The following is a 26,275-nucleotide window of genomic DNA, read 5'->3' on the forward strand; positions in this document are numbered from 1 at the left end:
CATATACGAATCCTGCACTCACTTGCCAATTATAGTACTGACTGACTGACTGACTTCACTAACGAAATCTCTCTACGACCTCTTTCAACGCCTTTTCAATCATTCCCTTCCGTTCCTCACTGCACCAGCTTCCCTTAATACTATTCCTCATCAATCTCTCCCACTCCTCCACTTTCAGTGCAAACGCATCTTGTACCGCACAGAAATTATCCAAAATATACCCGCCAAAATACGCCGGGTCATCCGAGTTTATACTAAATGGCACCCCCTGCTCAAGGTACGTGCGGACCGGTAACTCTGCCACTTTGCTCACGCAGCGCAATTCAACATTCGACAACGGACACATCGTCACCATTATACCCTTCTGTGCAAACTCAGCCATGACATTGGGGTCCTGCGGCAATTTGATCCCATGGTCCACGCGTGTGAGGTGCAAATCGTGTAGGGCCGACGCCATATAGTCGACACCAGCCTCTTCGCCGGCATGGGCAGTCAGGTTGAACCCGCGCTTCTTTGCGTCCGCGTACGTGTCCTTGTACAGGTGTGGCGGATTCCCTTTTTCCGTACTCGAGAGCCCCAGACCCTTAACGACGCCGGACTCCAAGTCGGAGATTGCTGCACGGTACATAGCGTCGCCGTCCTGTGCGGGAAAATGGCGCAAAATACACATGATAAGTTCAGACGTGATACCGAAGTCAGCATTCGCCCGGCGCTGGGCGGACGTGAAGCCCTCGAGGATCGTGGAGTACGCGACACCCCGCGACGTGTGGGCTTGGGGGTCGAAGAAGACTTCGGCATGTACGACGCCATCCGAGCGGGCGCGGGTGAAGTACTCGTAAGCTAGGGCCTCGAAGTCAGAAGACGTGATGAGCACGGACATGCCGATGAAGTAGTACTGGAGGAAGTCGTCCAGGGAGCTGAAGCGGCGGTAGCGGGCGACGAGGGTCGAGATGGATTCGAAGGCTGGGTCGACAGTCGGGTGTGGGAGGGAGATGTTGTTGCGAGATGCGAGTTCGAAGAGGAGAGGTGGTTCGAGAGAGCCTTAGGGGATTTAAGGGTTAGGAGAAAGGGAACAAGGAGAGACTGACGTCGAGTATGGGAGCATATTGAACCATGCTGGATCCTATAGGGCGTCGATTTTTGGATGTTCATGCTCGTTCTTCTCCTTTCTTGATTTTGTGTTTTTTTTTCTTTCACATAGCTTCAAGTTGTCTTCAATCGCAAAGACAGCAGAGAGGCGTTTGCCCAACTCACCTTCAAGATGCATATGATGCTCGCACTTGGGCAGAGCCTTGAGGAACTCGTGCATTGGTCCTTGACACATTTTGCCTATTCTTGGAATAGTATCCCAATTCTCGCCTTCGTGTCTTGTCCTTATTTGCGTCCTCCTTCTTATCAACGTCGAGAAAACGGTCTGATGGTGAGAAAAAAAAATCTGTGTGATTCAATGTAGAAAGAGGTCTTTATGGGGTTGAGGGAAAAAGCTCATTGAAAACATACTCGTATTCATTGTAGAAGCTCACTAGAAAAAAAGCAAAAAAAAAAAAAAATACCTTGCTTAGTAGGGTGCCTTCGGTAGATTCCGCTGCTTTGAGATAACGGAGATATATTCAAACTTCTCGCCAACGTATCGTTGTTGAATAAAAGATTCGAATGTTCCATAGCTGCTGCATCTGAGTGGAGGAGTGACGTTACTTTACTCTATCAAGCGCAAGAACAGCATGATTACGGGGCGCCAAATATCAGCTACTACACAAAACAGTTAGGTGGGCAAGTTAGTTGCTTCGTTAGATCCAGCCTCTGTTCAGCCCAATTCAGGGTTGCCGATGGGCTTGTGTAGTCTTGTACAGCAGCAGCGGACAGGGCCTTGAAAGATCATGTTCGAATAAAGAACTATTGAATAGACATACAAGGGTATATCAAACTCCATCCCGATGCTCAATGTCATTGATCGCTTCCATGAGTCATGAACCGTTTGAACTGCTCGTGTTGCGAGCAGAAATTTCCCCTAATCCAACGCCTTTCGCTCTAGCATCGATCACAGCCTCAAGACATTGTCCCACCCCTTCTAAATCTCCTAGAATACCCACATGTCCTCGATCACTTTCCACCCGGCCTCCTTTCACACATCGATATCCTTCGGGCAATTGAGCGGCACTGGCCAGGACCACGCCGTCTCCTGCTGCAAATGCTAAATCGTCAAACGCATTGGCATATTTGATCGCTTCCCTATTGGCGACCCGTGCTCCATACACCGTCGGCACCGTTTTTCCGAAGATATATGCGTGCGGCGGATAGAGGTTCTTCTCTTGATGGCTAGGATTGTGCTTCAGCTGTCGTTTGAACGCCAAAACTTCCGCCAACGTCCGCGCGAGATATTCTTCGGCCCGATCTTTCGGAATCGTGCATGCGGTCGCAACCGAAGATCGGTGCTGAGGCTGTTTCATTGATGGTTCGACCACTTGCTCCGTGCTGTGGCCCAACTCCCCGGCTGCGTCCGCCGCCCGCTGATTCGCTGCTTCCTCCAGCTGGCTAGGCTCTGAAGAGATCGTGGATTGCCCACCAAACCAGGAGCCCCGTATGTTAGGGAGGGGGACGCTGTCAGAAAGAGCGCCAATAATACTCTTCGCTCGCTCATTATCTTTGATGCTGTGGGGCAACGGGGGGTTGATACAAGGAGAAAGCCGATATTCATCCCAGACATGAGGGTCGAAAAAATCCAAATCATATCTCTTGTTGGTATGTTTCTGAATGAAGCAACGTCCATCTTCGGGAAGAAGAAGATAACTGGTTCTCAAGGTAAAGTTGACTTGCGCGGTAAGAACTCTGGAACTGAGAAGAACGTCGTCACCGTTGCGTAACGGCCCGAGAATATTCACACAGTGTTGAGGAACACCGGCATAAATCACTCCAGCGAAAAGATCTGGTCTTTGATTGACTGCATGTCGAGTAATGATGCCTCCCAGGCTGTGTGCAAGAACCGTTGCTCCTCGTTTCTCAGGTGGAGTTTCCGGATGATTGCACTCCAACGACTCCAGAAACTTGATAAGCCTTTGGCTTAGCAGATCTGGGCTGAGTCGCCAATCATATCCCCAATCATGCACCCTGAGCTTGCTCTCGCGCGTGTTAGGACATTTCTTCAGATGCTTGAGTAATCTCCGGCATATGTCGATCGGGCCGATATGTGAGAGAACACCGGAGGGTATGATAGTCTCCTCCATTCGTTCTTCGTCTTCTCGTGTCAAACCAACCTCGAGATCAACTTTACGGAGATTCAGTCCCACTTTCAGAGGCACCCAAAGTTGTCTATGAGGAGGCTGAGCTGATCTCAATATCGATCCGCGATAGCCGCCTAGAACAACAATATCTCCGGTCGTTTTGGACAAGGCATGAGATAATATTGGATGCGCTCTTTGCTGTGGGGTTTCCACTTCAATACCCTTCGTTGTAATTCGTATATTCTTGACATTTGTGTACTGCTGATGATGTATGCGCCCATAGCTGGTGGTTGAAGTCTCATTCACTCCTCTTGGAGCCTCGGCCTGCATTTGTTCGGGAGACAACATGCGCTTTAGTGACGGCCGCATCGTTGGTAGCTTGGGCAACTTCAGGGTCGAATTCTGAAAGCTGTCTGTTATGGCTTTGAATCGCGAGTTGGCCATATCGGTGACGTTGGCAAAAGCATTGATGTCATCATAGGTCGATACTCCGGATACTCTTCTCCTTATATAGAGAGAACTCTCGGAATTGGACCGAGCACGACTTTTGGTAGACGCAGGACGGACGGGGGAGAGTACGGATTCGACGTTTCCCTCCAGACCATGACCTGGTCTTGGAATGTTGGTAAGGTTATGGAATGTTGCACGCTCCGGCTGGACACCCAAACCGGACACATTCGACTCTTGTCGTTCTAGAGGTTCTCGAACTGACCACCGAAATGTTCTTGACCGATCCGTTGGTATATTTGACCTGCTGACGAGGCTTTCTTGACCAGGAGTTTTGTGGCTTAATGGCAGAACGGAAATGGAACTCCTATTGAAGGGGCCAGCGGGAAGATCGGGTAGAAATTTTCTTAAGTTAGAGAGTATTGCCGTTGGGCCAGATGACGAACGCCGCCTTCCATCACTTCCGGCGGCACTTAAAAGGGTTTTGGTAATTGACAATCGATGGGAATGCGGCCTTTGAGCATCTTCCTGAGAGACATCCTGTTGGTGAATGTCGTTTGGGGAGTGCCGGGATTGTGGTGGGACCTGATATTCCCAAGGCGGGGGTGTCGTTCGCTCAGGTTCCTGCGGGCTTGGAACCTGTGATGGATAGCTTCTGTCGAGTGATAGATCTGGCGGCTCAATTTGACCGTAGAATCTTTCCTGGCGATCAGAGGTGAGCGGGTCCCGTGAGGCGGATCTCCTTTCCGTCGGTCCGTCCGGCGATACAGATTTCCGGCCATGTCTGGAACGCGGTGGAGGCTTCAGGTTGTTGTCGGCCGTCTCAGTCTGGGATTCCTGCTGATCATCACTTTCAATTGCTTCGTTTAGTGTGGAAAATTTTTCGAAATATTCCAGTGGTAGATTGAGAGCTCTCGCTTTCTCAGCTGCCGGCGTTTCCGGAGATCTCATCTGAGTTTGAACTTGACTGATACTGACCCCGATTAAATCATCGTGATAAAGACCTTCGCTTTCAAGTTGAGGGGGAGGTGACGGCTGGTCCGAAAGAGTCCCAACATCAACGAATCCTCCATGGCCATCAGTGAGGGGATACCAATCTTCATCTTGAGGGGGAGCGGAATCGTGGTCAACGGTTCCTGGAGCACTGGCTGACTCCATTATGGGGCGGCGGATTCATGAATGGATGGATGCGTTGAGATCGATGCCACGAGGGATGGAGATATATATCATATGAGGCTGAAGAGTGGATTCAAGATCGAGTCTCACCGGAGATTTGGTGCTTATGAGGTGGTTCAAAACGAGGATAGCCAGAATCTGACTGCATGGGATCCGAGAAGGACATGGAAATGGGGTCTTGCAAGTGAAGCCATGGCCCAATAGAGGAAAAGGATGGGAAAGTTCGGAATACGTAGCTAAAAGGCTTGGGTTGCAGATATGGGATGACGGCGTGATAGGGAAGCAGGGGGGCGATATCCCACTTCGAAGGATCGATTGATGCAAAGACAGAATGAGAATGAGAATGCGAAGAACGATATCGAGAAGACGTAATTTGTTTCATTGCGTCGCCGGCAGCTGTGGATGAGGGACTTCGGCGAGAGTAGGATGGCACTTGAAGAGCAACAAAGTTGCACAGCCCCCTTCTGGCCGAGCAAATATACGCGAGATGCAGTACAGACATATAATTGAGTGGTATCCTGGCGACTTGGTCTCCTAGATCAGTGTAGCCAACTTGGTACCTCTTTGGTATTGAATGATTGAACAAGCTGTCCGGAAAGAGGCAAACCTATTGTCCTGGACAAGTACTCTCCGGGCTGATTCGTATGATACGAGGTACACCAATACGGACAATCACCAGTCCCTATGCTTGTCTCTTAGGGTGCTATTCTTAAGTAATTAGTGGAAGCTTGAATCCTCCCTTAGCCAACCATTGACGTTTTGTGGGTCGGCCCCTAATAAAAGCTTATACTTTGAGCTTATCTCACCAAAGTGTGGTCTAGATTGCGCTCTTTACTTGAATTTTCAGACATTCTGCTTGCACATGATTCAGCAGGCTCTTCAGCCACAGTAAAGCATCAATCCCTACTTATGTCGATGCGCTACTGTCATTCGACACCACCCGACATCGCTTTCCACTGCGTCAAGCCGCCTCCGCGAAAGTCACCGACCATGACGGCATTTGTGATTGAGAGTCACAAATGAACACAGCCTTACACTCGACCACGACTCAACGGTGGAGCGTCTACCTGAGGCGGCCACCACGATAGCATATAAAATCCACCTTCGATTGTCCACTTCTCTGAGGAGACATTCCCTTCTCCCTCCCAAGAGTGGACAGGAACGCAAAAGGAGAGCAATGGAGGAAGCCGATGCGGCTAATCCTAACATGGAAGTAGCCGAGCCTAAGACCGATGGCAGAGCGGAACGAGGATGACCACGATCCTCCGACGGATGAGGGAGCTAGAGCGTGGAAGAAATTCCTACCAACGAGTCCAGAGATGAGGCTGCAGAAAAGGGAGCAGCTGAAGGTGACCAACGTGATACTGGTACCGAAACTCAGGAACCTGAACCAAGTTCGCCCTGTCATACTGCTGAATCTCTCACCCAAGAACTCTGAACCCCTCCATACGTCTCAAGCTACAACACTCGTCGAAGAACCGCGGTACACCTCCTGAGAGTCCTGTATCACTTTCCTCGAGTTATCGTGTACAGGCATGCCCTTAACCACCACAAACTCTGTCATCCATTCAGCAGATAGCCTCTCCACAAATGACTCTTCCAAGCCATGTCCAAGAACTTTGGAGCTGACACCCGTTCAGAGAAGGAGACTGGAACTCAAAGTCAGCCTTGAAGCTCAGCTCCCCAAGTGGTAGCTGTGTACTATTGTGCACCACCATCAAACATATTCGGCTGCGAAAGCTCACTGCCAAACCCTCCCGGCCGGACACTACTTTTCGCTATCTTCAAGTTCGAAATTCCAAGCCTTACCAGACCACCAATGCGATCTCAAGATTCCCCAACAAACAACGACTGGACCGTCTACGGGACACAGTATCTTCCGTTCCAGCAACGACAACCATCGCAGACGACACCCTCACCAAGGTTCTCTAAATCGAGACTCAATCACGGTCATGGATAAAACGAGAGCTACGATGCCCAGACCGCACAACCTGTTGCGCATCCCGATTGGGTTTGGCGCGTTCACGTGACTGCCTGCGACAGCCTCAAGTGCTGCGCTTGTAGATAGGTTTGGCTTAGCAACCAATTCAATCTCATTGACTCACGCCGTTGGTTCAAGACAACCTGTATGCACCTAATCCTCACATGGCTTCTTCGACACAATGCCCAGCAGCATACAGGTACCGGGTTCTAGTTCCCAGATATGGATCCCTAACGACGAACCAGAAGAAGTAAAGGCGACGATTGCATCAACACCATTGCATGGATCGGTGGACTAGCTTGCTTTGTCGGCATGCAATGACTCGTTCCCTTCTACCAATGAAAAGAAAAATATGGGCTTACACATACGTTGATAGACCGTGGGATAGATAGAAGCCAGACACAAGACAAGGCTGAAGGAGTGAGGAACTAGACACACTAAACGTTGCTGAATTGAAACCCGGAAGATGGCCCCCCCCCAGAAAACATTGTAACTTCTACCCCAGATGACGCTGCACACCGAGAATAATCATCTGAACACGGACATGTAACTCGTTCTCTTAGTCTCCACCATTATATAAACGTAAGAAGAGCATCCAAACGACAAAATACTTTATCCCTGACTCGGTCAATTGTCACGTTATCACACCTAGGAAGGGAAGAAAGGAGAAAAGCACCTGGGCCACAATGACTTGGATTGTTGAATATTGTGATTGTCCGCTCTGTACTATGTATTGTAGAGAAATGTACATGGTGTGAAGGAGGGTGGGTTGCAAAGAATACCAAAAGTTGCTGAAGTGAATCCTGACTAGGCCTAGCGCGATTTGCCAAACCGCAAAACCATGTTTCCAGTCTCTGTGCTGAGCAGGCAGCTGGTTCATGAACCTTTATAAATTTCCTAAATAAGTATGTGAGTCTTCCTGAATGGGTAATTATGTTTCTACCGCTCTTCTTGTGCGCTCCAGCACCAGGCGCATGACTGCCATCTTGCATCTCCACAACCCAATGGACAAACGTCAAATCATTTGGGTGGTATTCCAATTTGAAGAATAATGTAGGATCTTCACATTTTATGTTCATGTCCATATTTTGTCTTATATCGACTAATGCACCGCGGCCACCCATTCTCTGACTGAACAAAGGCAGGGAGGGAGGATAGGTCCCCCCAATCAATCAGAACAGGCCACTGTCTGACTTGTCTTCCATGCATCGACTCCGTTCCGCTTTTGTTATGCAGTCACCCCGACCCTGTCATTGACATGCTGATCCACACTTTGCCATCTCATCTCAACGACCTCGGTCATCAGAGAAAAGAAAGACAGTTCACCGAGTCAGCCTCCGGTGTTTCTTTACACATCCCATACATCTGTCTTCAGAAGCTTTGGGCAAAGATTTCAAATATCTCGCCGTGGGATTTTAGGTTCCTTTCATCGTCTTCGTGCTTGCTAGGACGCTTTTCTAGATCAATCATTATCGTTGTTCATTGCTCAAGTCATTTCAATTCCAGGCGATGGCCGCCTTCTCGGGGACGGCTAGGAAAGGAGTCATTCGGTTGCTCAGAAGGTCCGATGGGAAACCAGCCCTTTTCAGACACGCGGTCGTTTGGCGTCTGGTCCAATATTGGCACGTTCCTCGCGTATCCGGATGGCTTCTGTTCCATCATCGACCAGTGACTCCTTGAACCAAGGATGTTTCAGTGCGTCTTTTGCCGTGATCCTATTCTTAGGATCATAGACAAAGATCTTTCTCAAAAGATCGAGCAGCTGCTTGTTGAAGGTCGTATTGGCTGGAATGAATTCCTATGATTATGTCAGAGCCCTGTCTTACAGATCATGGGAGGTAAGAAAACGACGCACATGAAGATGTTTCATTGCCTTGACGTATTTTCTGGATGCCTTGGACGTTTCATTGTTGGGATACTCCAATTTTCCTCGGTTGAAAAATTTGGCGGCAGAATTTGCATTGGCTCCACGACCGCCGGAGCAAACGGCTTTGACCAGCTTCTGGTCAATCTTTCCGTTACACACCGCCTCCATCATGGCTAGATGTTCAAGGTTGTCATGTGTTTGGAACAATGCGTCCCCCGTGAAAAATTCGACGATGATACAGCCGATGCTCCAGATATCACAAGGGAAGCTCCAACCAAGCTGTAAGATGATCTCCGGGGCTCTGTAATGCCTAGTCGAGACCACTGAGGAATGATATTCATCGTCGAAAGTGGCGGAGCCAAAGTCTATGAGCCGGATTTCACTATCCAGAAGTACTCTTCTTTGTCGTGCTGTTCTGGAGGTGGTGTGTGACGATGACGGTATCGTCCGATTGTACGTAAAGGTTTGATAGGCATTGTGAACCAGAAGAATGTTTTCTGGTTTGAGATCTGTGTGGATCAGATTCAGATCGTGCAGGACTGCCCGTTTGTTAGTATAATGACGGCAATAAGAAAGACTTGCAGACTCACAAGCTACACTAGTGAACAACTGTCTGGCAAAGCTCTGAATTTGAGAACTTGGGAACGGTACAAACCCATTCCCTTTGAGGAAGTCAAAGACACTTTGGCCGAGAAGGTCGGTGACAATGCAGATGTGATTTCGAAAATCGAATGAATCCCGTAGATGAATGCATTTGTTTCGATTTGTCTTGTCGTTCAGCGCAAGCGTGGAGAGAACGCGCAGCTCAATTCGAGAGGCATCCCGGTATTTCTGAACCGATCTGATGATCTTGATAGCACACTTTGTTCTCTTTTTCTTGTCGTAGGCTTCCACAACCTTGCCGAAGGTTCCTTGCCCGAGAAGTTTGATGATATCATCTGCCAAATTGTGAGTCCGGATATTTTGATATTTCAAAGGGGTGTAAAAACGTACAGCGATCAGTCAAGGGTGTGTTCGCAGTCACCATATAATGGCCGTCGTCATCGTCCACTTTCTGGTGTTTGTGGAGATTCTAAATCTCGTCAGCCCGTGGAAATTGAATAGGAGGTCATCCAGGCACTCACATCGCGGATTACAGGAACATGAACATCCGCAGCCTTTCGCAGTGGTTTGGGAGGGGGTATGTAATCTGCAAATGCATCTGGGGCAGATTCCTGTTGCTTTCGTTTTGCTTGTGCCCTGGTTTCTTTCTGTGATTGGACCCGTTTTCTTTTTTGTCCCACTCTTACATCTTCGTAACTGTTACTGGCAGTGTTGGAACCGTACGATTCAAGAGATGTCGGGGCTGTCACAGTCTGCAAAGAAGTCGTTCGGTCGCCCGAGTGATAAGAAGCCGATGATGATGATTCACCAAATTTGGCCGGGTGAGTGGAATAAGTTGGGCTGTCTGTGTACTCGATTTCATAGCCCTGATCAACTTTTCTTTTCCGTCCGGCATTTGACGCGTATAACGAACCATTAGGTCGTGGTTGTCGGGTTGATGTATTGCTAGGACGCTGAGGCTCGGGAGAGTCATCATCGATAACGATGATTTCTTTAGGAACTCCGTTCTTGTAAAACTCGTTCCAGTCCGGCTGTTTCCTGTGAATATCGGGCAGAGCCGAAGCCGATTGGGAGGGAGCCATTGATGAGACGATTGAAGGTTGTCCGTACGAGACTGGGGATTGTTGAGGTCGGGGATATTGAGTGATACTCGGGTAAGAATGGTAGGAAGTGGTCAGTCTCTGCGGTGCAGGTAGTGTATTGGTGGCGGGGTACGGCCGATTTGACGGGGAATAGGGATTTTGATGAGCATAGCCATATTGCGAGTGGTGAGCTGGTATGAGAGTGGTTGCCAGAGACGGTGTGGACATTTTGCCTCACAAGACGTTGATGGTGGAGTTCGTCCAACAACGTAAGTGTTGTGGATCGCCGTAAACCGCAGTCTACATGCGAAGGCACAGCAAGACCAATTTCGGGATGATTGTGTTCAAAACCGATGCTCAATGGCAGGTATGGATGAGCAAGAGGATAGAGGATAGATTGAAATGTCACAGAAGAGGTGGAAGGGCCGTGAAAAGGCTGTCGTCGAGGGAGACTCGAGGTAGGTGAAAAACGTGGCCGTCGGACCTGAGGGCTCCAGACGAGACCTCTACTGTAGGTTCATGCCCATGATTCCGTCAGAGGGGACGGTAGGACTGTTTAACGAGAAGAGAAGAACGGTTTTGAAGAAGAATAGAGTTTGTTCCGGCCAGATGGGAAGAGACGGACGAGAGACGAAGATGGAGGTAAAGTTGTTGGTGGTTGCCGAGAATGAGGTGCCACTGGCACTGACGCTGGCACTGGAACTGGAACTGCGCTCTGAACTTTGCTACTGCCAGACGCAGGAGGAGAGTGCAGTTTCTGCCGTAAGCGGGCGAATGACGACTTTCGGGGCTTTCTGCAAGCATTGTCTGGCTCTTCAATGATCATTCCCCACCAACTGACCTTCCTCCCCGACGAATTTGTTCCTCTCTCCGACTCGGGTAACCTAATTCGCATTTGTATGCGCCTTCGATCGCTTCCATCGCGCCAGCCGCTCGCGCTTGTGTTCACGTCGATTCATTCGCAGCATACTACAAACTATCACAATACGATGGGTGGGCAAAGGAAGAGAAGTACTTGCCCCTTGGCATCAAAATTATAACTGGGGATGACAATTTCTTTTCCGCCACCGTAAGGTGACCCTCAGTTCCGTGGCATGCTGAAACGAGGGGGGGCGATCGCACCCGAGGGGCGGGAATCCCACCTGGTATGATACACATAACATGTATGACACCAAAATCTGCCTGCAAGTCCTTTCTGTGTTGATCGTCCAACTCAGCCTGCCTAAAGCGGTCTATCATTTACACGTACTGTACAATGCCTGGAGGACTTTCATTTCGATTGATTCGGTTTATCTTACAATGGGCACGTGTTGTTGCTCCACTGACAACAATGTGCCTGAATCTCGTTCTCTCTCTGTAGTAGAGTCTAGAAATGCACGTCAAGAATCAATTTTCCGGCAAACTCAGCCCTCGCACAAAAGACCGCGAGGCTCGTCCGTCACTTTCAAGCACAAGAAACACATCCCGAGCCTGGATTTTGGCTTCTTTCTCCTCATCCCATTGGCCGATTTGCTTCTCCTTAGGCACTGCTCGAGTTCTGTCAGGACCCGGTGTGCCTGCTGCCGATGTAGTGCCTGATGCCAAAGGTCTTCCTGGAGTCCCTGCTGGACTCGCTCCTCCACCTTTGCCGGCGTTCATCCAATCGTACGTTCTTTTATTCTTACCGCCAAAGCGGCTTCCGAGAAGACCTGACACGGCCATGCGTGCTGCTTCGTTCGCAGACTTGTGTTGCTGCTGTTCCGAAAACTTGGACTCTGCTAATTTCCTCTCCTTCTTCGTAGTCTTCTTTTCGGTCTCAAGGGCGGCAGCGAGTGCGATGTCTGGTGTGGAATCAGTCCCTGCTGCTCCTGGTGTTCCTTCTGCATTTGCTGCGGCTCGTCGTTTCAGTCTTTTCTGCCGTCGGGCCTCTTCTGCGGTTCGTTCCGCTTGTGACACACTTTCCATGGCCACAACAAGGCGTGCCGGACCTGGGACTTGATCACCTGAGATGGACGGCTCACTATTTGCCTGAGAATGTGTGCCTATGACGAGGGTAAGTAGAGAATCAACAAAGACGAGAGTTGCACCCTACGCTTTAAACTTGAGCTGCCAACTGGACTCGGCGCACCCTCTTGCACATCAGTGGCCGGTTTCGCCACGATCGCTATGTCCTGCCATTCATCAGGGATCTTTCCTTTGGAGTGTTGTCGTCGTTCCTGCGTTAGCCTGGCAGAGGTACTGATGAGTCCGGTCATTCGAGCCTTGGCCGCCAAACTTAGAACTTTCATAATGTCTGAGAGACGCTCGCCTTTTTGCCCGGTGTCGAGGATGGCCTGACCCTTGTCGATGACACGAGAAGCACCTTCAAGCCCGTTGACGCGCACTGTGGGTGGAGGCGCATGTTTCTGTGTGTTCACCAAGACTCCCGACTGTGGATCAACCAAATGCTCGGTGATGCTGACGTTGCGAATTTTTTCATTTAGGGCGCCGCCCAACAGAAACATGTCCCATAAGGGATGTTGACTGTGTCTTGCAGCTTCCCAATCAGCGCGTGCCTCTTCACGTTGTTTGATCTCCTCCGCCGTCGGCTGATACTCCGGTGCTCGATTCTGGCCATTATCCTGCTCTCGTTGAGGACCTTGCACTCCTCCACTCGACGTAGGTCGTCCAAACGAATTGCTGTGGTATTCAAAGCTCCCTGGCTGCGACTGGAATGACGTCTGCGGTGTCGAACTTCCATAGTAGTCCGGTCTGACCAACATTCTACGCTCCTCTTCAATATCGATTCCGGTGCCTGACAAGATGTCTTCATAGTTCCGATCTTCCTTGTCTGTCGGTCGCTGCGGCGGAGGCATCAGCCCGGGTCGAGAACCAGGAGGCGCAGAGCCATTCATGGTAGAAGTACCACCGGGGGTCGTTGGTTGTGCATTGGGCGTGGGAGGATGGCTCTGTGTAGGAAAAGGAGACTGGGCATCGGGGGAGAGTCGAGGTCGTTTCGCAGCGGGTGGCTGAGAGTATTGCTGAGGCGAGAATTGCTGAGGTGAAGGAGAGGAATAACCGAGAGCCATCGGCGGGGACTGAGCGCCCAGAGGACTAGGTCTTCCATTCGAGGCGGGGAAATCACGTTGAAAGGATGTCTGAGACTGTGGGAGAGGAGGTCGGGATGGCGGCGGTTGTGATTGAGCCATGGTATTCGACGTGGTCATGTTATATGAACTTGGAAAGAAGGATTCCACCGCGATGTTTGTCTTGAGATCTTTTTTCCGAGTGAGCGTCGTCTCACGCTCGGCACTTTTCCTGTCCCTAGCATGCCTAATCGCGTTGTCCCGGCATCCGGAGAAACAACTGATATGCAAGAGGTCTCATGGAGGATTAAAATTACAGATTTGGTGTTAGATGATGTGATGGTATTGCAATTCAAAAGCCGCAAGGCAGCCTGCCTTCCTGATCATGCGTTTTAGAGTCGCGGCACGTGACACAGCTTGGCTAGCGTGTTCCGATTCCAGCTGCCCCCTTCAAACCTCGACTTTGCTCTGTATTCCTGCTCTGGCCTGAGCAAGGGCCCCTGCTCAACTTTTTTGGCCATGCACTCCGTGTGGGCATTTTCAATGATTTACAGGCAATATTGCGAGTGACATGCCCCAGACCGAGACAATTTCTCTCCATCCGGCCAATATATCGCTTGAACGAAACCCAAATGTAGCCTGCGCCGTCACATCCACGTCTCATCTAGACCCTGCGTACAATGGCCACCAAAAGAAAAGCCTCGGCCATGGCTTCTACCGAGGATGAAGATCCAGTTGACCCTTCAGATGAGCTGGTGTTCATCGGGTTGGGTGGATGTCAAGAGGTTGGACGATCATGTCATATCCTCCAATACAAGGGAAAAACCGTCATGGTAAGCATGAGGTACGCTTTTCCCGGTGCTCACTTGAACTGACCAACATCCAGCTCGATGCCGGCATGCACACAGGCCGAGAAGGAATGTCGGCAATGCCCTATTTCGATGATTTCGATCTCAGCACTGTGGACATCCTTCTAATCAGCCAGTAGGTGAACATTTCCTTTCACTCGCCAGGTGTTTTTGTTTTCTGGTCATGTCACAAATACTACGTGGACATCAGGTGGTGCATCCAAGGGTTGCAGATACAAGGTACAATATCAGTGGGCATGAGGGTCAGACATCCCCGTTCATGAATGATCTTGTATCAATAGGCAGAGATCAATACAATTTTGTTCAGCCACCCTCTTGTTTCTACTTTGTTTCCTGGTCCATCTCACTCCCTTGTGATGCGACGAAATTCGACAGCGGACACGGCCTGTTATATTATTCCGTTCAGTGGCTAATAGTATGATGCTTTTACAGTTTCCATCTTGACCATGCCGCGGCTTTGCCCTATGTGCTCGCAAAAACCGACTTCAAAGGACGAGTTTTTATGACGCATCCCACCAAAGCAATCTACAAATGGCTCATTCAAGACTCGGTCAGAGTGAGCAACACCTCGTCCACTTCCGACCAGAGAACATCGCTCTATACCGAAGCCGACCACATCTCAACTTTACCCCAAATCGAAACAATAGATTTTTACACCACACACACCGTCTCCGGGGTTAGGATAACGCCGTACCCTGCGGGCCACGTTCTCGGGGCAGCGATGTTTCTGATCAACATTGCTGGCCTGAACATATTCTTTACAGCAGACTATTCAAGAGAACAAGATCGCCATCTTGTGGCTGCTGAGGTTCCCAATACTGCCAACGTCGGCAAAATTGACGTTCTGATCACGGAATCGACTTTCGGAATCTCAAACGCCCCTCCTCGAGCGGAAAGAGAGAGTGCGCTTCTCAAGTCTGTGTCGAATATTCTGAACCGCGGCGGCAAGGTCCTGATGCCCGTCTTTGCCCTTGGTCGTGCGCAAGAACTCCTCCTTATCCTCGAAGATTATTGGCAGCGACATCCAGAGCTTCAAAAGATTCCTATTTACTACACGGGAAACACCGCTCGAAAGTGTATGGTGGTGTATCAGACCTATATCAATGCTATGAACGACAATATCAAACGAATCTTCCGAGAGCGGATGGCCGAAGCAGAAGCATCGGGAAATGCAAAAGGCGTCAGTGCTGGCCCATGGGATTTCCGATTCGTACGAAGCTTGCGCAATCTTGATCGGTTTGATGATGTGGGTGGGTGCGTCATGTTGGCATCGCCTGGCATGCTGCAATCTGGAATGTCTCGCATTTTGCTCGAACGCTGGGCGCCAGATCAACGAAATGGAGTGATCATGACCGGTTATAATGTGGAGGGCACCATGGCGAGAACCATTTTATCGGAGCCCGAGATGATCCCCGCGATCATGAGCGGTGGAAATACTGGTGTGGGTCAAATGATGGGTCGGAAAACCAAAGATGACGATGCTGCGGTGATGATTCCCCGACGATGCACAGTTGAGGAATTCCAATTTGCAGCTCACGTTACTGGCGTCGAGAACGTCGATTTCATCGAACAAGTCGCAGCACCCCATGTCATTTTAGTACATGGTGAGCGATCACAGGCCGCCCGATTAAGGTCGAGACTTTTAGATCTAAACTCTCGACGACTAGTCCACAACCCTCATGCACGGCAGACCAAGGTTTACAGTCCAGAAAATGGTGCAGAAATCAAGATTCCCTTCAAGAAGGACAAAGTTGCCAAAGTTGTCGGGAAACTGGCTCAAATACCTCCTCCTATGACCACAGAAGCAGAGGATACGAGAGTCGTGAGCGGAGTCCTGGTGCAAAACGGCTTTAAACTCAGTCTGATGGCCCCTGAAGATCTCCGAGAGTATGCCGGTCTAACCACGACGACCATCCTCTGTCGGCAACACATAACTCTTGCGGCGGCCGGGATTGAGCTCATTCGATGGGCGCTGGAAGGCACATTCGGTAGCATTGAGGAAGGAGATTCTATAAAATCAGAGGCAAACGGTCACGGGCTGAATAAAGAAGACGGTATTGAACAGCCGAATGGTCAGAACGGCGTAAAAGGTGAAGAAGCGGCAGATGAAGAAAGACCGACAGAACTACAGCGAACGTTCCTGATCATGGGTTGCGTCACTCTCAAGTGGTCGGGTCGAGAAAAACAAATCGAGCTCGAATGGGAAGGAAACACGATGAATGATGGGATTGCAGACGCCGTCATGGCTGTTTTGATGACGGTCGAGAGCAGTCCGGCAGCCGTCAAATATTCGTCCAACAAGTCGTCACACTCCCACCACGCGAACGGGCAGGAGAACGGCATCGAAATGCTTCACAATCAACACACAAATATCTCCCCGGAAGACCGATTCTCAAGACTTTGCATGTTCTTGGAAGAACAATTTGGTGACAGTGTGACGCCGATTGAGAAACCCAAGATATCACATCAGCTGGACAAGAAATCTCACCTCACCCCTGGCGAGGAAGCCGGCCAGGAAGCCAAAGAAGAAGTATTGGACGATCAAATCGACATCGAGAGTGCCGAAGCGGTAGAACGGGCGAGGTTGGCGGCCCTGGGAATCCCGGTACCAGGGTTGGAGATTCGATTCGACAAACATGTGGCTAAACTTTGGCTGGAACATCTCGACGTTGAATGTGCTAACGGCGTTTTGCGAGACCGGGTCAAGGCGGTGGTGGAGAGAGCTGTTGAAACCATTGCACCTCTGTGGGCAGTTCGCCAACAGACTAAGATTTAATTATTCTCGCACCTCCATTCTTCTAAGTCTAGGTGCAATTCGATGAGCTCCGCACGACAGAACGAGGTGGCAACATGGAGGCATAAATAACCAAAAGGGGATACACATTAAATGGGAGAGCACATCGACTTGGACAAGTGGCACATCAAGCTACCTATCGAAGGATGCGAGCCTGCATGTCTGCCGGGGAGAAGCCTGTTTCAGGGTATGCGATTCGATGAATCGGAGTCAGCTCAATACAAAAGATTCAACCGCCTCGGTACTCAAGTGTTCCCCTGGATGGTACGCCAATGCTTCATACATCGCCGGCCTTGCCCAGAGTCTTATGTATTGCTTACTTGTTCGCGTCTCTCAATTGTTTGTTCCTCAAGTCTATCACTCTGATCTTCGAATTTCTCCCATTCACAAAAAAGATCGTGGCATATAGAACAGACTAACGATATGGCAGTGGCCAACACGAGGACCGCCGTGGTTACTGGTATTGCCCCGAAGACGAGACATTAAAAGGTCATTGTTTCTCGCTCACACTCTATTTCAGGTGGCTGTTCAGGAATCGGCCTCGGTCTCGTCCGACATGTCCTCTCCAAGCCCAACTGGCGCGTGGTCATCGCAGACATCCGACCAGAAGCATACTCAGCCATTTCCCCGTCTCTAGATTCGGCTCGGCATATCTTCATCCATGCAGACGTGGCCTCCTGGGAATCGCAGGTCGCATTGTTCAAGCAGGCGTATGTCTGGTCTGGAGAACGAATCGACGCCTTTTTTGCCAGCACATCACCATGTCCCAAACCCCGAACGACCTTGACGAAGAACCCAGCAAATCACCCATGTTCTGTACCCAAGTCAACCAAATTGGTGTCTTCTACAGCCTCAAGCTCTTCGTGCACTACAGTCGGAAAACGACTCAGGCGTTGAAAGCCGCCGTTTCCAGTGCTACTCCTACATCCTCGTGCACTGCCCTGTACCCCTTCCCCATTGCGCCGGAGTATTCATCCACCAAACACGCGGTTCTCGGCCTGACACGTAGCGTGGGCCAACCGCTACTCGCAACCGACAATATCGCGGTGAACTGCATCATGCCCGCATTCGTCGCGACACCGCTGATATCGCAAGAAATCACGGAACTGTGGCCGAAGGAGTGGATCACGCCGCTCTCGACTATGGCGCGTGCAATCGATGAGCTGACGTGCGAAGACGGGCATGTCGAGCAGGACGGGAAAAGCAACGGGGCAAACGGCGTGGTCAAAGCCGGTCAGGCTGTTGGGTGTGTTGTCGATCGCCTCTTTTACCGCAAGCCTATCGACTATGCGGATGAAAGCCAGCGGTTCCTTATCGAGCAAGCTTTCTTGCCAGATGGCATCTGGATGCGTGGAATCATGGAGAAAATCAAGAAAGACCAGGCGGCTGCTGCTACCACCGCCACCACTACTACTTCTGGTTAAGGTCGAGGTTGAGAGGAATGTATGCGGTCAACCATGGTGTGGAACGGGATGACTGATAAGAATTTTTGATCAGGAATCTAGATATGTTGAATGAACAATGTTATTGGAGATAATCTGCATTGAGCCAGAGAAGTAGAAAAGCACAGAATCTCGCGAGGCCGAAGCCAGAATGAATGAAGCTCTCTACTGGGCTTGCTCGGATCCTCGGTTCACCACAAGTTCATATTGAAAGCTCGACCGTACAGGTCCAACTATCCTGCAAAGCCGAATTTGTATCCACCAAGTTCCTCCTACGCTATTACCAGTGCAAGCACAACAACTCCAAGGAAACGAGACCTTGTTCCTGATCTCTACTTCCGTCTCTACACCATTTACCCACGTAAAAGTTCCAGTTGCTCAGCGACCCTTGTAAAGCCAATTAAGACTACCGCTCACCAGGACTGCACTCTCACACGATCCGCCCCAACTCGACGCGTTGGGTACAGTCGGATTTGAGTCTCATGAACATGAGTCCGTTGGTGATTGTCGTTTCCTTTCACGCCATACCGTGACGGATCTTGGCCTATTCCTGTGCCCGTGACTTCTTTATAGGTAGTGCTGGGCAGAGTCTCGTCTTCTCTCGCCAACGTCGCAGGAAAAAGTTCCGAATCAAAGGGTGTAGTGTTGAATAATTCGACGTATGTATCAGCTGGGTTTCGCTTGGGCGTCTGATGACTATGTCCACGCGGGCCGCTTATGCGTGTTCCGCATCTTCCCTGTTGGTAATTGAAGTGCTGTGTCGATGGAGCCGGAGAGTATATCTCATTCACGCTCCCAAGACATTGTGTCACCCAGGACTCTGCCGGTGCCACAACGGAACTCCGTTCCGGTTGAGGATCTGGGGTACAACGGAGCTGACACGATGGTTGTTGTCGTTGTTGCTGCTGTGGTTCCTTCCAAAGTTCTCTAGGCAATACATATTCTTCTTCCTCGTTGATGACCATGTGGGCATCGAAAAAGCTTCTCGCCATTGTGTTGAAACTGTAGACCGACGTTTTCTCCTTCGCCTGATGAGGGTGGAGATAGGGATGTTGGCCTTTTGTGGACGCGTTAGCCGAGGCAGTGCCTGTGCGGGAGTCGTACTTTGAAGTAGGTGCGACCGCTCCATTGGGGAGATAGGGTGTGCTCACCAAGGCGGCGTAAGGGTGTATTACCTCTAACTCGACTTCTTCCGGATCATCTACCATGCGTCCTTCAGTGACATCGTCAATAGATCTTCTCTGAGAATTAAGATTCTCTTCCCCTTGGTTGGCGTCTGTCGGACTCGAAACAGGAGACACATCTGAACTTGTGGTTGAAAACTGCTGCGTCGATACCGCCACTCCACGCTTTCTGCCCACTCTCACGATCTTCAATTTGTCTTTTCTCACAGCATGGATTTTGGCTCTGACCTGCCTGAGTTCCGCGGCCTCCTCCTCGTTCCGCGACAGAAGTGAATCAAGATCAATCTCTTGCCCTGTCTTCTTCCAAAGATGCTTTGCTAGATTGTGGATCCACGACTGGGCCCAGATCTGAAGTCTAGGATTCCCGTGCTTCGCGACGAAACGGGTCGTCATACGCGATCTGATGGCGCATCGGAGGTCGAGAAGAACTTCCAGATCACTACTGAGATGGGAAAGTATGCAGCCTTCGCATCGGTCAGTCTGGTATTTCCATTTCAGGCTCTGGACCGACGAGAGAAATGTCATCTCATATTCGGCCGGCGCGAGCCACAAGGCGTGCAGGGTTCTCAGTCTCGTCACACGAGCGTATTGTTCGCTGCTCAACAGCTGACACTGGGAGATGAGGTTGTTCAGGCGAACGCCAACTTCGATTTGTATGTGATGAAGTACAACATCGACCACTGTAGAATCCACGTTCTTGTGTAACTTGCAAAGATGTCCGCAGGGAGGTAAAAGTAAGCGTTCTAATCGACTAGGTCTGAGGAGTGAGGGCAATGACCGGGTCCCTTGGCTAAAGCGTTTTGATTGCTCTCGTGAGTCTTCGTTTGGGAGGAACTGAAGGATTGTGGCTAATGCGGGAACATGTTCGGCAGGAATGTCAGCTAGATGCATCTTGTCGGCTAGTGCCGGAAATGTTTGATAAGAAACGATAGCTTACCTGGAATCTTCTGAGTCCAAGTGTTGAGCTTGTTTCCCAAATCGCAGCGAGAAAGTTTTTCGTCTGGAGTTAGCCTGTGTTCGCAAACACCATGCCCTTGCGAACGATGTCGCGTGCCGAAAAGGGATCAGATGGTAGAGAGGCCATTTTATCCTGTCGCTCTGCTGTGAGATGAGCTGAATGAAAACACCCCAAGAGAAAGGAAAGGCAGTTGTTCCGGATGTGCACCAAGACATCCTCAGTGTCATCAGTAACCCTTTATTCAACAAGGGAACCATCAGCAGAGGAGCCGATGAACAAAGCGGATTCACCATCAAGACAATGAAATAACGTCGAATGCGTGGGAGCAAAGGCGAAGCACGTCCATCAGCTCCCGGGCAGGATTGAGACATGCATCCAACAGCTGTAGTTGAAGTCTTGGAGCAGGAATGAAGACAACGAGAAATGACAGGAACTCGTCGCTGAACTGGAAACTCAGAATGGATATGCAATTTGGTACTCCACAGCCTTTTGGTGCCCGCCCATCTTTTCATACACATTACCGGTGATTTGCCACCGACGAGAATAACAAGGCACATAAGCCCTTTCCTGAACTCCGTGGTGACTTTGCAACCAAACTCAGAATCCTGCTTGGCGCTGGACTTGAACATTTGTGACTGATATGACACCAAGATTTGTGTCACAGCAATTTGGCTATTATACAAGCTCCTCAATGCATTCCCTCTGTGTGCAAAATGGCTGGACTTCTGCCGTGCAGACTTCCTGCCACACGGTCCGATATTGACTTTGCACGAAAGCCACTCTTTCGTCTTGTGCTTCGCCTCAACGCTTGTTTGACTTCCTGTTCCTCCTTTGCTGCTTCTTCAAGGATTCTCATTCCACTGTTTTCTCCGTCATCGAAGACCGACCTCTGACTTGATGCAGCTTGTTGCTTTGCTTGATCCATGTCAATTTGGGGTGAATTGACAACAGATGCTTTCGCCGCGGCGGCGTCAGCGTCCACTTTCTTCTGTGCAACAATTCTATCACGTTCGTAGCGAGCCGAGACATCCCCGCCAGACCAAGATGTGCCAAGGATACGGTCCCAAAAGGTGAAGAATGGCTGAGAGAAATTGGTCTTGATGCCCCAACTCTGATGGTGGATATCGTGATATGCCGCATTGTTTGACGTGATATGCTGAAGCGGATCCCATGGGAATGCATATCCGCAATGGTCATCGACTGTTTTGATTGTTGAACAAGTGAAAAACCAAAGCCCTTGCCGAAGGGTCATTCCGGTGATCAAATACGCAATCCCTGTTCCCAGGGTGTCAAGTATGAAGCCTTCCAACGGATGATTGTACAGGGCTCCAAAGGCGTATGGAACATATAACCGATGATGTCGGGAATGCAGAGTGGTATACAGGAATTTGTTCATGTGCATAGCCCGGTGAAGGAAGTACTGCCAGGTGTCGACGATGAGGATTGCTACGCTGAATTGGATGAGGGGTATGCCAACCCAGTAGATCATCTTTGCGGTAGAGAGTTCCCAAGGGGCGAAAGACTGAGTCGCATAGAATCCTCCAGAGAGGGCCCCCGCAACCTGAGGATAGTGGTGGAGTTTTTCTCCCAGGGATGCGGCGTCCACTCCCATCAAAGCGAGCAATTTGGGCAGATGTCTCTGTGCCCGGCGGAGGCGTCGAGCCCAAACGGCCACGTCGTAGTCTTCTCTTCCGATGGTTTCAATTGGGTCGAAGGAAGCGATGATCAATCCAAATACCGTCTGAATTACTTGTTGTATCACCACATCCCTCACGACTTCGTATTTGGTGACATGATTTCGTTTCAACACTTCGGCGGGAGTGTGCAGTCGGTACTGCGAACACAAATCGTACGTGTCAAGGACGTGGAAAAACAACGAGACAACCCAGTACGCAATTATAGGCGCCAGCAGTTGCAGCAGGCAATCAGGGATGCCGGGAATCATGGGTGGACGAGGTGTGAGAGCATAGGAAGGAAGAGGAGGAAGATCTTGGAATGTGGAATTCGCCATTTGATCGACCACGCGTCAGAAACTGCGAGAGGGACAATGCCAGGAGAGGCTCGAAGAAAATATTGGTCGGAAGGCTCGGATGGGGGGTGGCAAGGAGCGACAGGGAGAGGCAGGCGTCTTTATTGGGAAGTATTTGAACCAGAGAACAAATTATCGGCGAGGAGAAGAAGACAAAGTGAGAAAAGGAGAACAGGGAAATTTTGAATTGGAAATGAATTGAATGAGTAAAGACAGTGAATGTGAGAGGTGGAGAGACTGCGTACAGAGGGAAAGGGAGGTTTTGGTATTTGGTGACGGGATGATGTTCCTGGCGTCTCCGATTGCGCTTTGAGATTGGCTTTACGAGGTACGAGCCACGATCCGAGTTCTCTATCGCGAGACACTTGCGTCCCTCGATCACGAGACCGGTCAAGATCTGTCACGTGATATGCCAGGACATCACCTCTTCGCGAACAGTCGTATCGTATATGACCTACGAACACGGGAGGGTAGGGACGGGGGTTCCTGCTGCTATTGGTCGGAGTGACTGAGCGCCTCGAGAGCGACCAAACAGTGATTAGTTAGCTCCAAGCTATCTGTTGAACCTGACCACGGTCGTTCACAAGGGAAATTGTTCAACTAACTCAAATCTCGAGCTACCCAGATCCTATTCGCCAACCTTGTTGCACGCACGATGGAGCACTCGCACTCTGTTTTTGAGCACGCCGTGTCTTTGGGGGAATGAATTGTCCCTCAGGCCAATGGAATCACTCTCGACGACGACGGGCATGTCGCAAAGCTTTCTGCTTAGGCAGATAAATACCGAAGCGCCACTTTGCCGACCTAGACCTCTTCAAGCACTTCCCTCGCCTCCGCCATGCTATCAGCCTCTTCTCATGACTACTCCGGCCTGACTGTTCCTTCCGAGAATGTACGTTCTCTCCTAGGCTATTTGCCCATCTCCAGACTGAGAACTCTGTTCGAGTCTGACAAATTACAGCCATCTGACCTGTTTCAAATGCCATGATCCGATTTCAGCTCGGAGGCGGAAAGAATACCAAGTCATCGCCATGGAGACGGAATTTGTAGGAGTTGGAAGGCTTCTTCGAAAACGTGGGACCATTTGCAACTGGAGATACACCAGACTTCGCTGTGGCCACCGATGGGTCGGGAAGGTTCGTCCTCCGCATTATCACTCGGAGTGACCTCGAGGAGTTGGTCAAGAGAAGATCCGCTTGAGATCCGCTACACCGAGTTGTTTGACATGAAAGACTACACCATCTGACTGGCCGTAGGACTGAGAGAAGACTGATTGAGTCTATCTAAGAGAGAGAGCAAGAACTGAAATAGGCGAAGGGTGCAAGTTGCAAGTAAGCTGCCTCGTGACAAAGCAAACTGCCTCACGTAGCTATCCAACAAAACTTCCCCCAACAACGTAATAATTGTGGCCCAGAAAAATCAACTAGGGGGCTAGCCCCTGAACTCCCGGGCCTCATTTGCGTTCGAGATTGCCAAGCCCTTTGGCATTACGTGATTGGCCAACACCTCGTGATCCGGAAAATCTATAATCCGACAACTACCTAATCCTTTGCTCTGATTGGCTGACTCCACCGGATCCAATCCATGGCCCACCCAAGAATGGGTATGGAGTAGAATGCCGCCTTTGTCTGCCAGGACCCCTTGATCGGATCCGGTCCATGGATTATATATAGACGATGTTGATCACGGTGTCCTGTGCTGTACGATATCCCCCATCGGATCCAGTCCAGGGACCATATGTAGATGATGTTGATCACGATGTCCTGTGCCTGTACCATATCCCCCGTCGGATCCAGTCCATGCCCCTGAAGTAGACGACGGTATACCAAATGTCGAACAAGATCTCATTGAACGACTGAATAGTAACAAGTGCCCCTTTATTGGAATAGGGGTTATCACCCCTATGCAGGATTTAGGGGTGGAAATAGAAGAAAAGGGATCAAACCAACGTGTATATATACCAGCAATCTGGCAGGACCGGTTGTGAGGTAGATAGAGCATTCAATACATCTCAAGTTGTTCCCCAGTTCGACACCAAATTAGGAAAACCGACAACGGTAACGACGATATATCTAGCAAATACCGGTAGATTGTGCTCAGATATCGGCGATGAGAACAGAGCCGATCTATATAGCTAGCCCAAGTAATAATAACTGTGTTGTTCTAAAAGTACAGTGAAAGTCCCGTTCTCGGGATCCCACTCTCACAAAGCGCTCAAAATCAAACGGCGCCTCAAATAACACCCTGTCGGACGATGAGAGATGAAGGAAGTAGTTCTTGATTGTTACACTGATTGTTACATTGTGTGCTCTCTCTCTGTCTTCTATCAAGTTGAGGTCCCGCCTCGCATGTATATATAGAGAAGATTTGCCACCGCCACTTGGCGTCTCCGTTGGTAAGATCCCTTGTATAGCTGAATGTTTCAACACCACAGCTGTTCGACACACCCCATCTAATGTCTTCACGTGTGACACGGCTACATACGAAAGGCCTAGGCAATGCTCTCTCTGAATCAGGTCTATCACCGCCTTGGAAAGTGTTAATCCCTGACTCTTATGGATGGTGATCGCATATGCGACCCCGAGAGGAAACTGAGTACGAGAACATGCAACCCCCTTGAACTCAAACTGGCGAGTCTGAGGGAAATCAGGTACGATGCCCGGGTTACATTGTGGAAAAACCGGCCCGGTATAGCTATCAAACTTGACGAGTATGAGAGACGGCATGGAAGAGGGATCATGGCCCTGGTTCCATGCATAATGTTTGACTTTATTCCATACACCATTTCGGGCTGTACTCAATATTTCAGGATCCTTTGGGCTCCATTCACCACCTCGAGCTCCGTTCAAAATTTTGCACTGCCTTTATTATTTTAGACTTCCCCTGCCGCTCCGGTTTCCTTTGAGACCCCTATGGCGGATATTCTGAGATTGCTGGAACGTTTGCTCAGAACCTGTTTGATATCCTCCTCACATCCGAGAGCATACTCGCAGAGACCCCACCGGTGAATTTCGTTGATCCATTCAAGCAACGCGATCACGTCTTGGTCAGTCTCACAACTCCCAGTGTCAAGAATTCGTACTGTGCAGCCAGCACAAGTCACCTTCTCCTCTGTTTTGGGTTGAAAGAGCCATACTGTCCAACTATCTTTCTCCATTGTCAATCCATAATGACGAACCAATTTGAATTGTTCCGGAACAGGATGAGGAAAGGCGAGGACCTTCAATCGATATCGATTGAACAAGGAAACCAGGCCATCGACAACTACCTGATTATCTGCAACCTGCCTGTCGCAAGTTGTGGCTTTGAACTCAATCGAGAAATAGGGACAAAATGTACGCAAAGCCTTCATATGGACGATGTGTTTGGCATGTCTCAATCATTGAATAGTTGCCCATCTCCTAAACTCGGTCACCAACCTTGGAGCCCCGGTATGCGGTGAGTGGCAGGTTGCTCGCTGTTCAACAAAAGCTGTGGAGCTTCTGCGCTTCAACAATCCGCAGTGGGTTCATTCAGGACGGAAACGGTCAACTCGGTATAGCTGTTAGATGTGCTCAATCTTGACTGATTGATTCTCCTCA

General features: G+C 50.0%; 8 protein-coding genes across 8 annotated transcripts; 2 read left to right on the forward strand and 6 right to left on the reverse strand.

The window, feature by feature from the left end:
* Nucleotides 1–58: 58 nt before the first annotated feature.
* Z518_02543 (adenosine deaminase) lies at nucleotides 59–1,324 on the reverse strand (the record flags this gene model as incomplete). Its single annotated transcript, XM_013419571.1, has 2 exons — nucleotides 59–1,041; nucleotides 1,255–1,324. 2 exons carry the CDS (start codon nucleotides 1,322–1,324, stop codon nucleotides 59–61), a joined length of 1,053 nt encoding a protein of 350 aa, XP_013275025.1.
* Nucleotides 1,325–1,964: 640 nt separating this feature from the next.
* Nucleotides 1,965–4,823, reverse strand: Z518_02544 (uncharacterized protein; the record flags this gene model as incomplete). The annotated part of the gene is made up of 1 exon (XM_013419572.1): nucleotides 1,965–4,823. The coding sequence occupies one exon, from the start codon at nucleotides 4,821–4,823 to the stop codon at nucleotides 1,965–1,967; it is 2,859 nt and encodes a 952-aa protein (XP_013275026.1).
* A 3,584-nt stretch (nucleotides 4,824–8,407) lies between these two features.
* On the reverse strand, nucleotides 8,408–10,602 carry Z518_02545 (uncharacterized protein; the record flags this gene model as incomplete). The annotated part of the gene is made up of 5 exons (XM_013419573.1): nucleotides 8,408–8,620; nucleotides 8,678–9,228; nucleotides 9,280–9,627; nucleotides 9,683–9,761; nucleotides 9,814–10,602. The coding sequence occupies 5 exons, from the start codon at nucleotides 10,600–10,602 to the stop codon at nucleotides 8,408–8,410; spliced, it is 1,980 nt and encodes a 659-aa protein (XP_013275027.1).
* A 1,158-nt stretch (nucleotides 10,603–11,760) lies between these two features.
* Z518_02546 (uncharacterized protein) lies at nucleotides 11,761–13,541 on the reverse strand (the record flags this gene model as incomplete). Its single annotated transcript, XM_013419574.1, has 2 exons — nucleotides 11,761–12,395; nucleotides 12,446–13,541. 2 exons carry the CDS (start codon nucleotides 13,539–13,541, stop codon nucleotides 11,761–11,763), a joined length of 1,731 nt encoding a protein of 576 aa, XP_013275028.1.
* Nucleotides 13,542–14,098: 557 nt separating this feature from the next.
* Z518_02547 (uncharacterized protein) lies at nucleotides 14,099–17,063 on the forward strand (the record flags this gene model as incomplete). Its single annotated transcript, XM_013419575.1, has 3 exons — nucleotides 14,099–14,251; nucleotides 14,305–14,402; nucleotides 14,720–17,063. The coding sequence occupies 3 exons, from the start codon at nucleotides 14,099–14,101 to the stop codon at nucleotides 17,061–17,063; spliced, it is 2,595 nt and encodes an 864-aa protein (XP_013275029.1).
* Nucleotides 17,064–17,504: 441 nt separating this feature from the next.
* Z518_02548 (uncharacterized protein) lies at nucleotides 17,505–18,505 on the forward strand (the record flags this gene model as incomplete). The annotated part of the gene is made up of 3 exons (XM_013419576.1): nucleotides 17,505–17,541; nucleotides 17,602–17,791; nucleotides 17,881–18,505. 3 exons carry the CDS (start codon nucleotides 17,505–17,507, stop codon nucleotides 18,503–18,505), a joined length of 852 nt encoding a protein of 283 aa, XP_013275030.1.
* A 431-nt stretch (nucleotides 18,506–18,936) lies between these two features.
* Nucleotides 18,937–20,598, reverse strand: Z518_02549 (uncharacterized protein; the record flags this gene model as incomplete). Its single annotated transcript, XM_013419577.1, has 1 exon — nucleotides 18,937–20,598. One exon carries the CDS (start codon nucleotides 20,596–20,598, stop codon nucleotides 18,937–18,939), a length of 1,662 nt encoding a protein of 553 aa, XP_013275031.1.
* Nucleotides 20,599–21,353: 755 nt separating this feature from the next.
* Z518_02550 (uncharacterized protein) lies at nucleotides 21,354–22,676 on the reverse strand (the record flags this gene model as incomplete). Its single annotated transcript, XM_013419578.1, has 1 exon — nucleotides 21,354–22,676. The coding sequence occupies one exon, from the start codon at nucleotides 22,674–22,676 to the stop codon at nucleotides 21,354–21,356; it is 1,323 nt and encodes a 440-aa protein (XP_013275032.1).
* Nucleotides 22,677–26,275: the final 3,599 nt, after the last annotated feature.

This window comes from Rhinocladiella mackenziei (genome assembly GCF_000835555.1).
Source record: "Rhinocladiella mackenziei CBS 650.93 unplaced genomic scaffold supercont1.2, whole genome shotgun sequence".
Taxonomy (NCBI): domain Eukaryota; kingdom Fungi; phylum Ascomycota; class Eurotiomycetes; order Chaetothyriales; family Herpotrichiellaceae; genus Rhinocladiella; species Rhinocladiella mackenziei.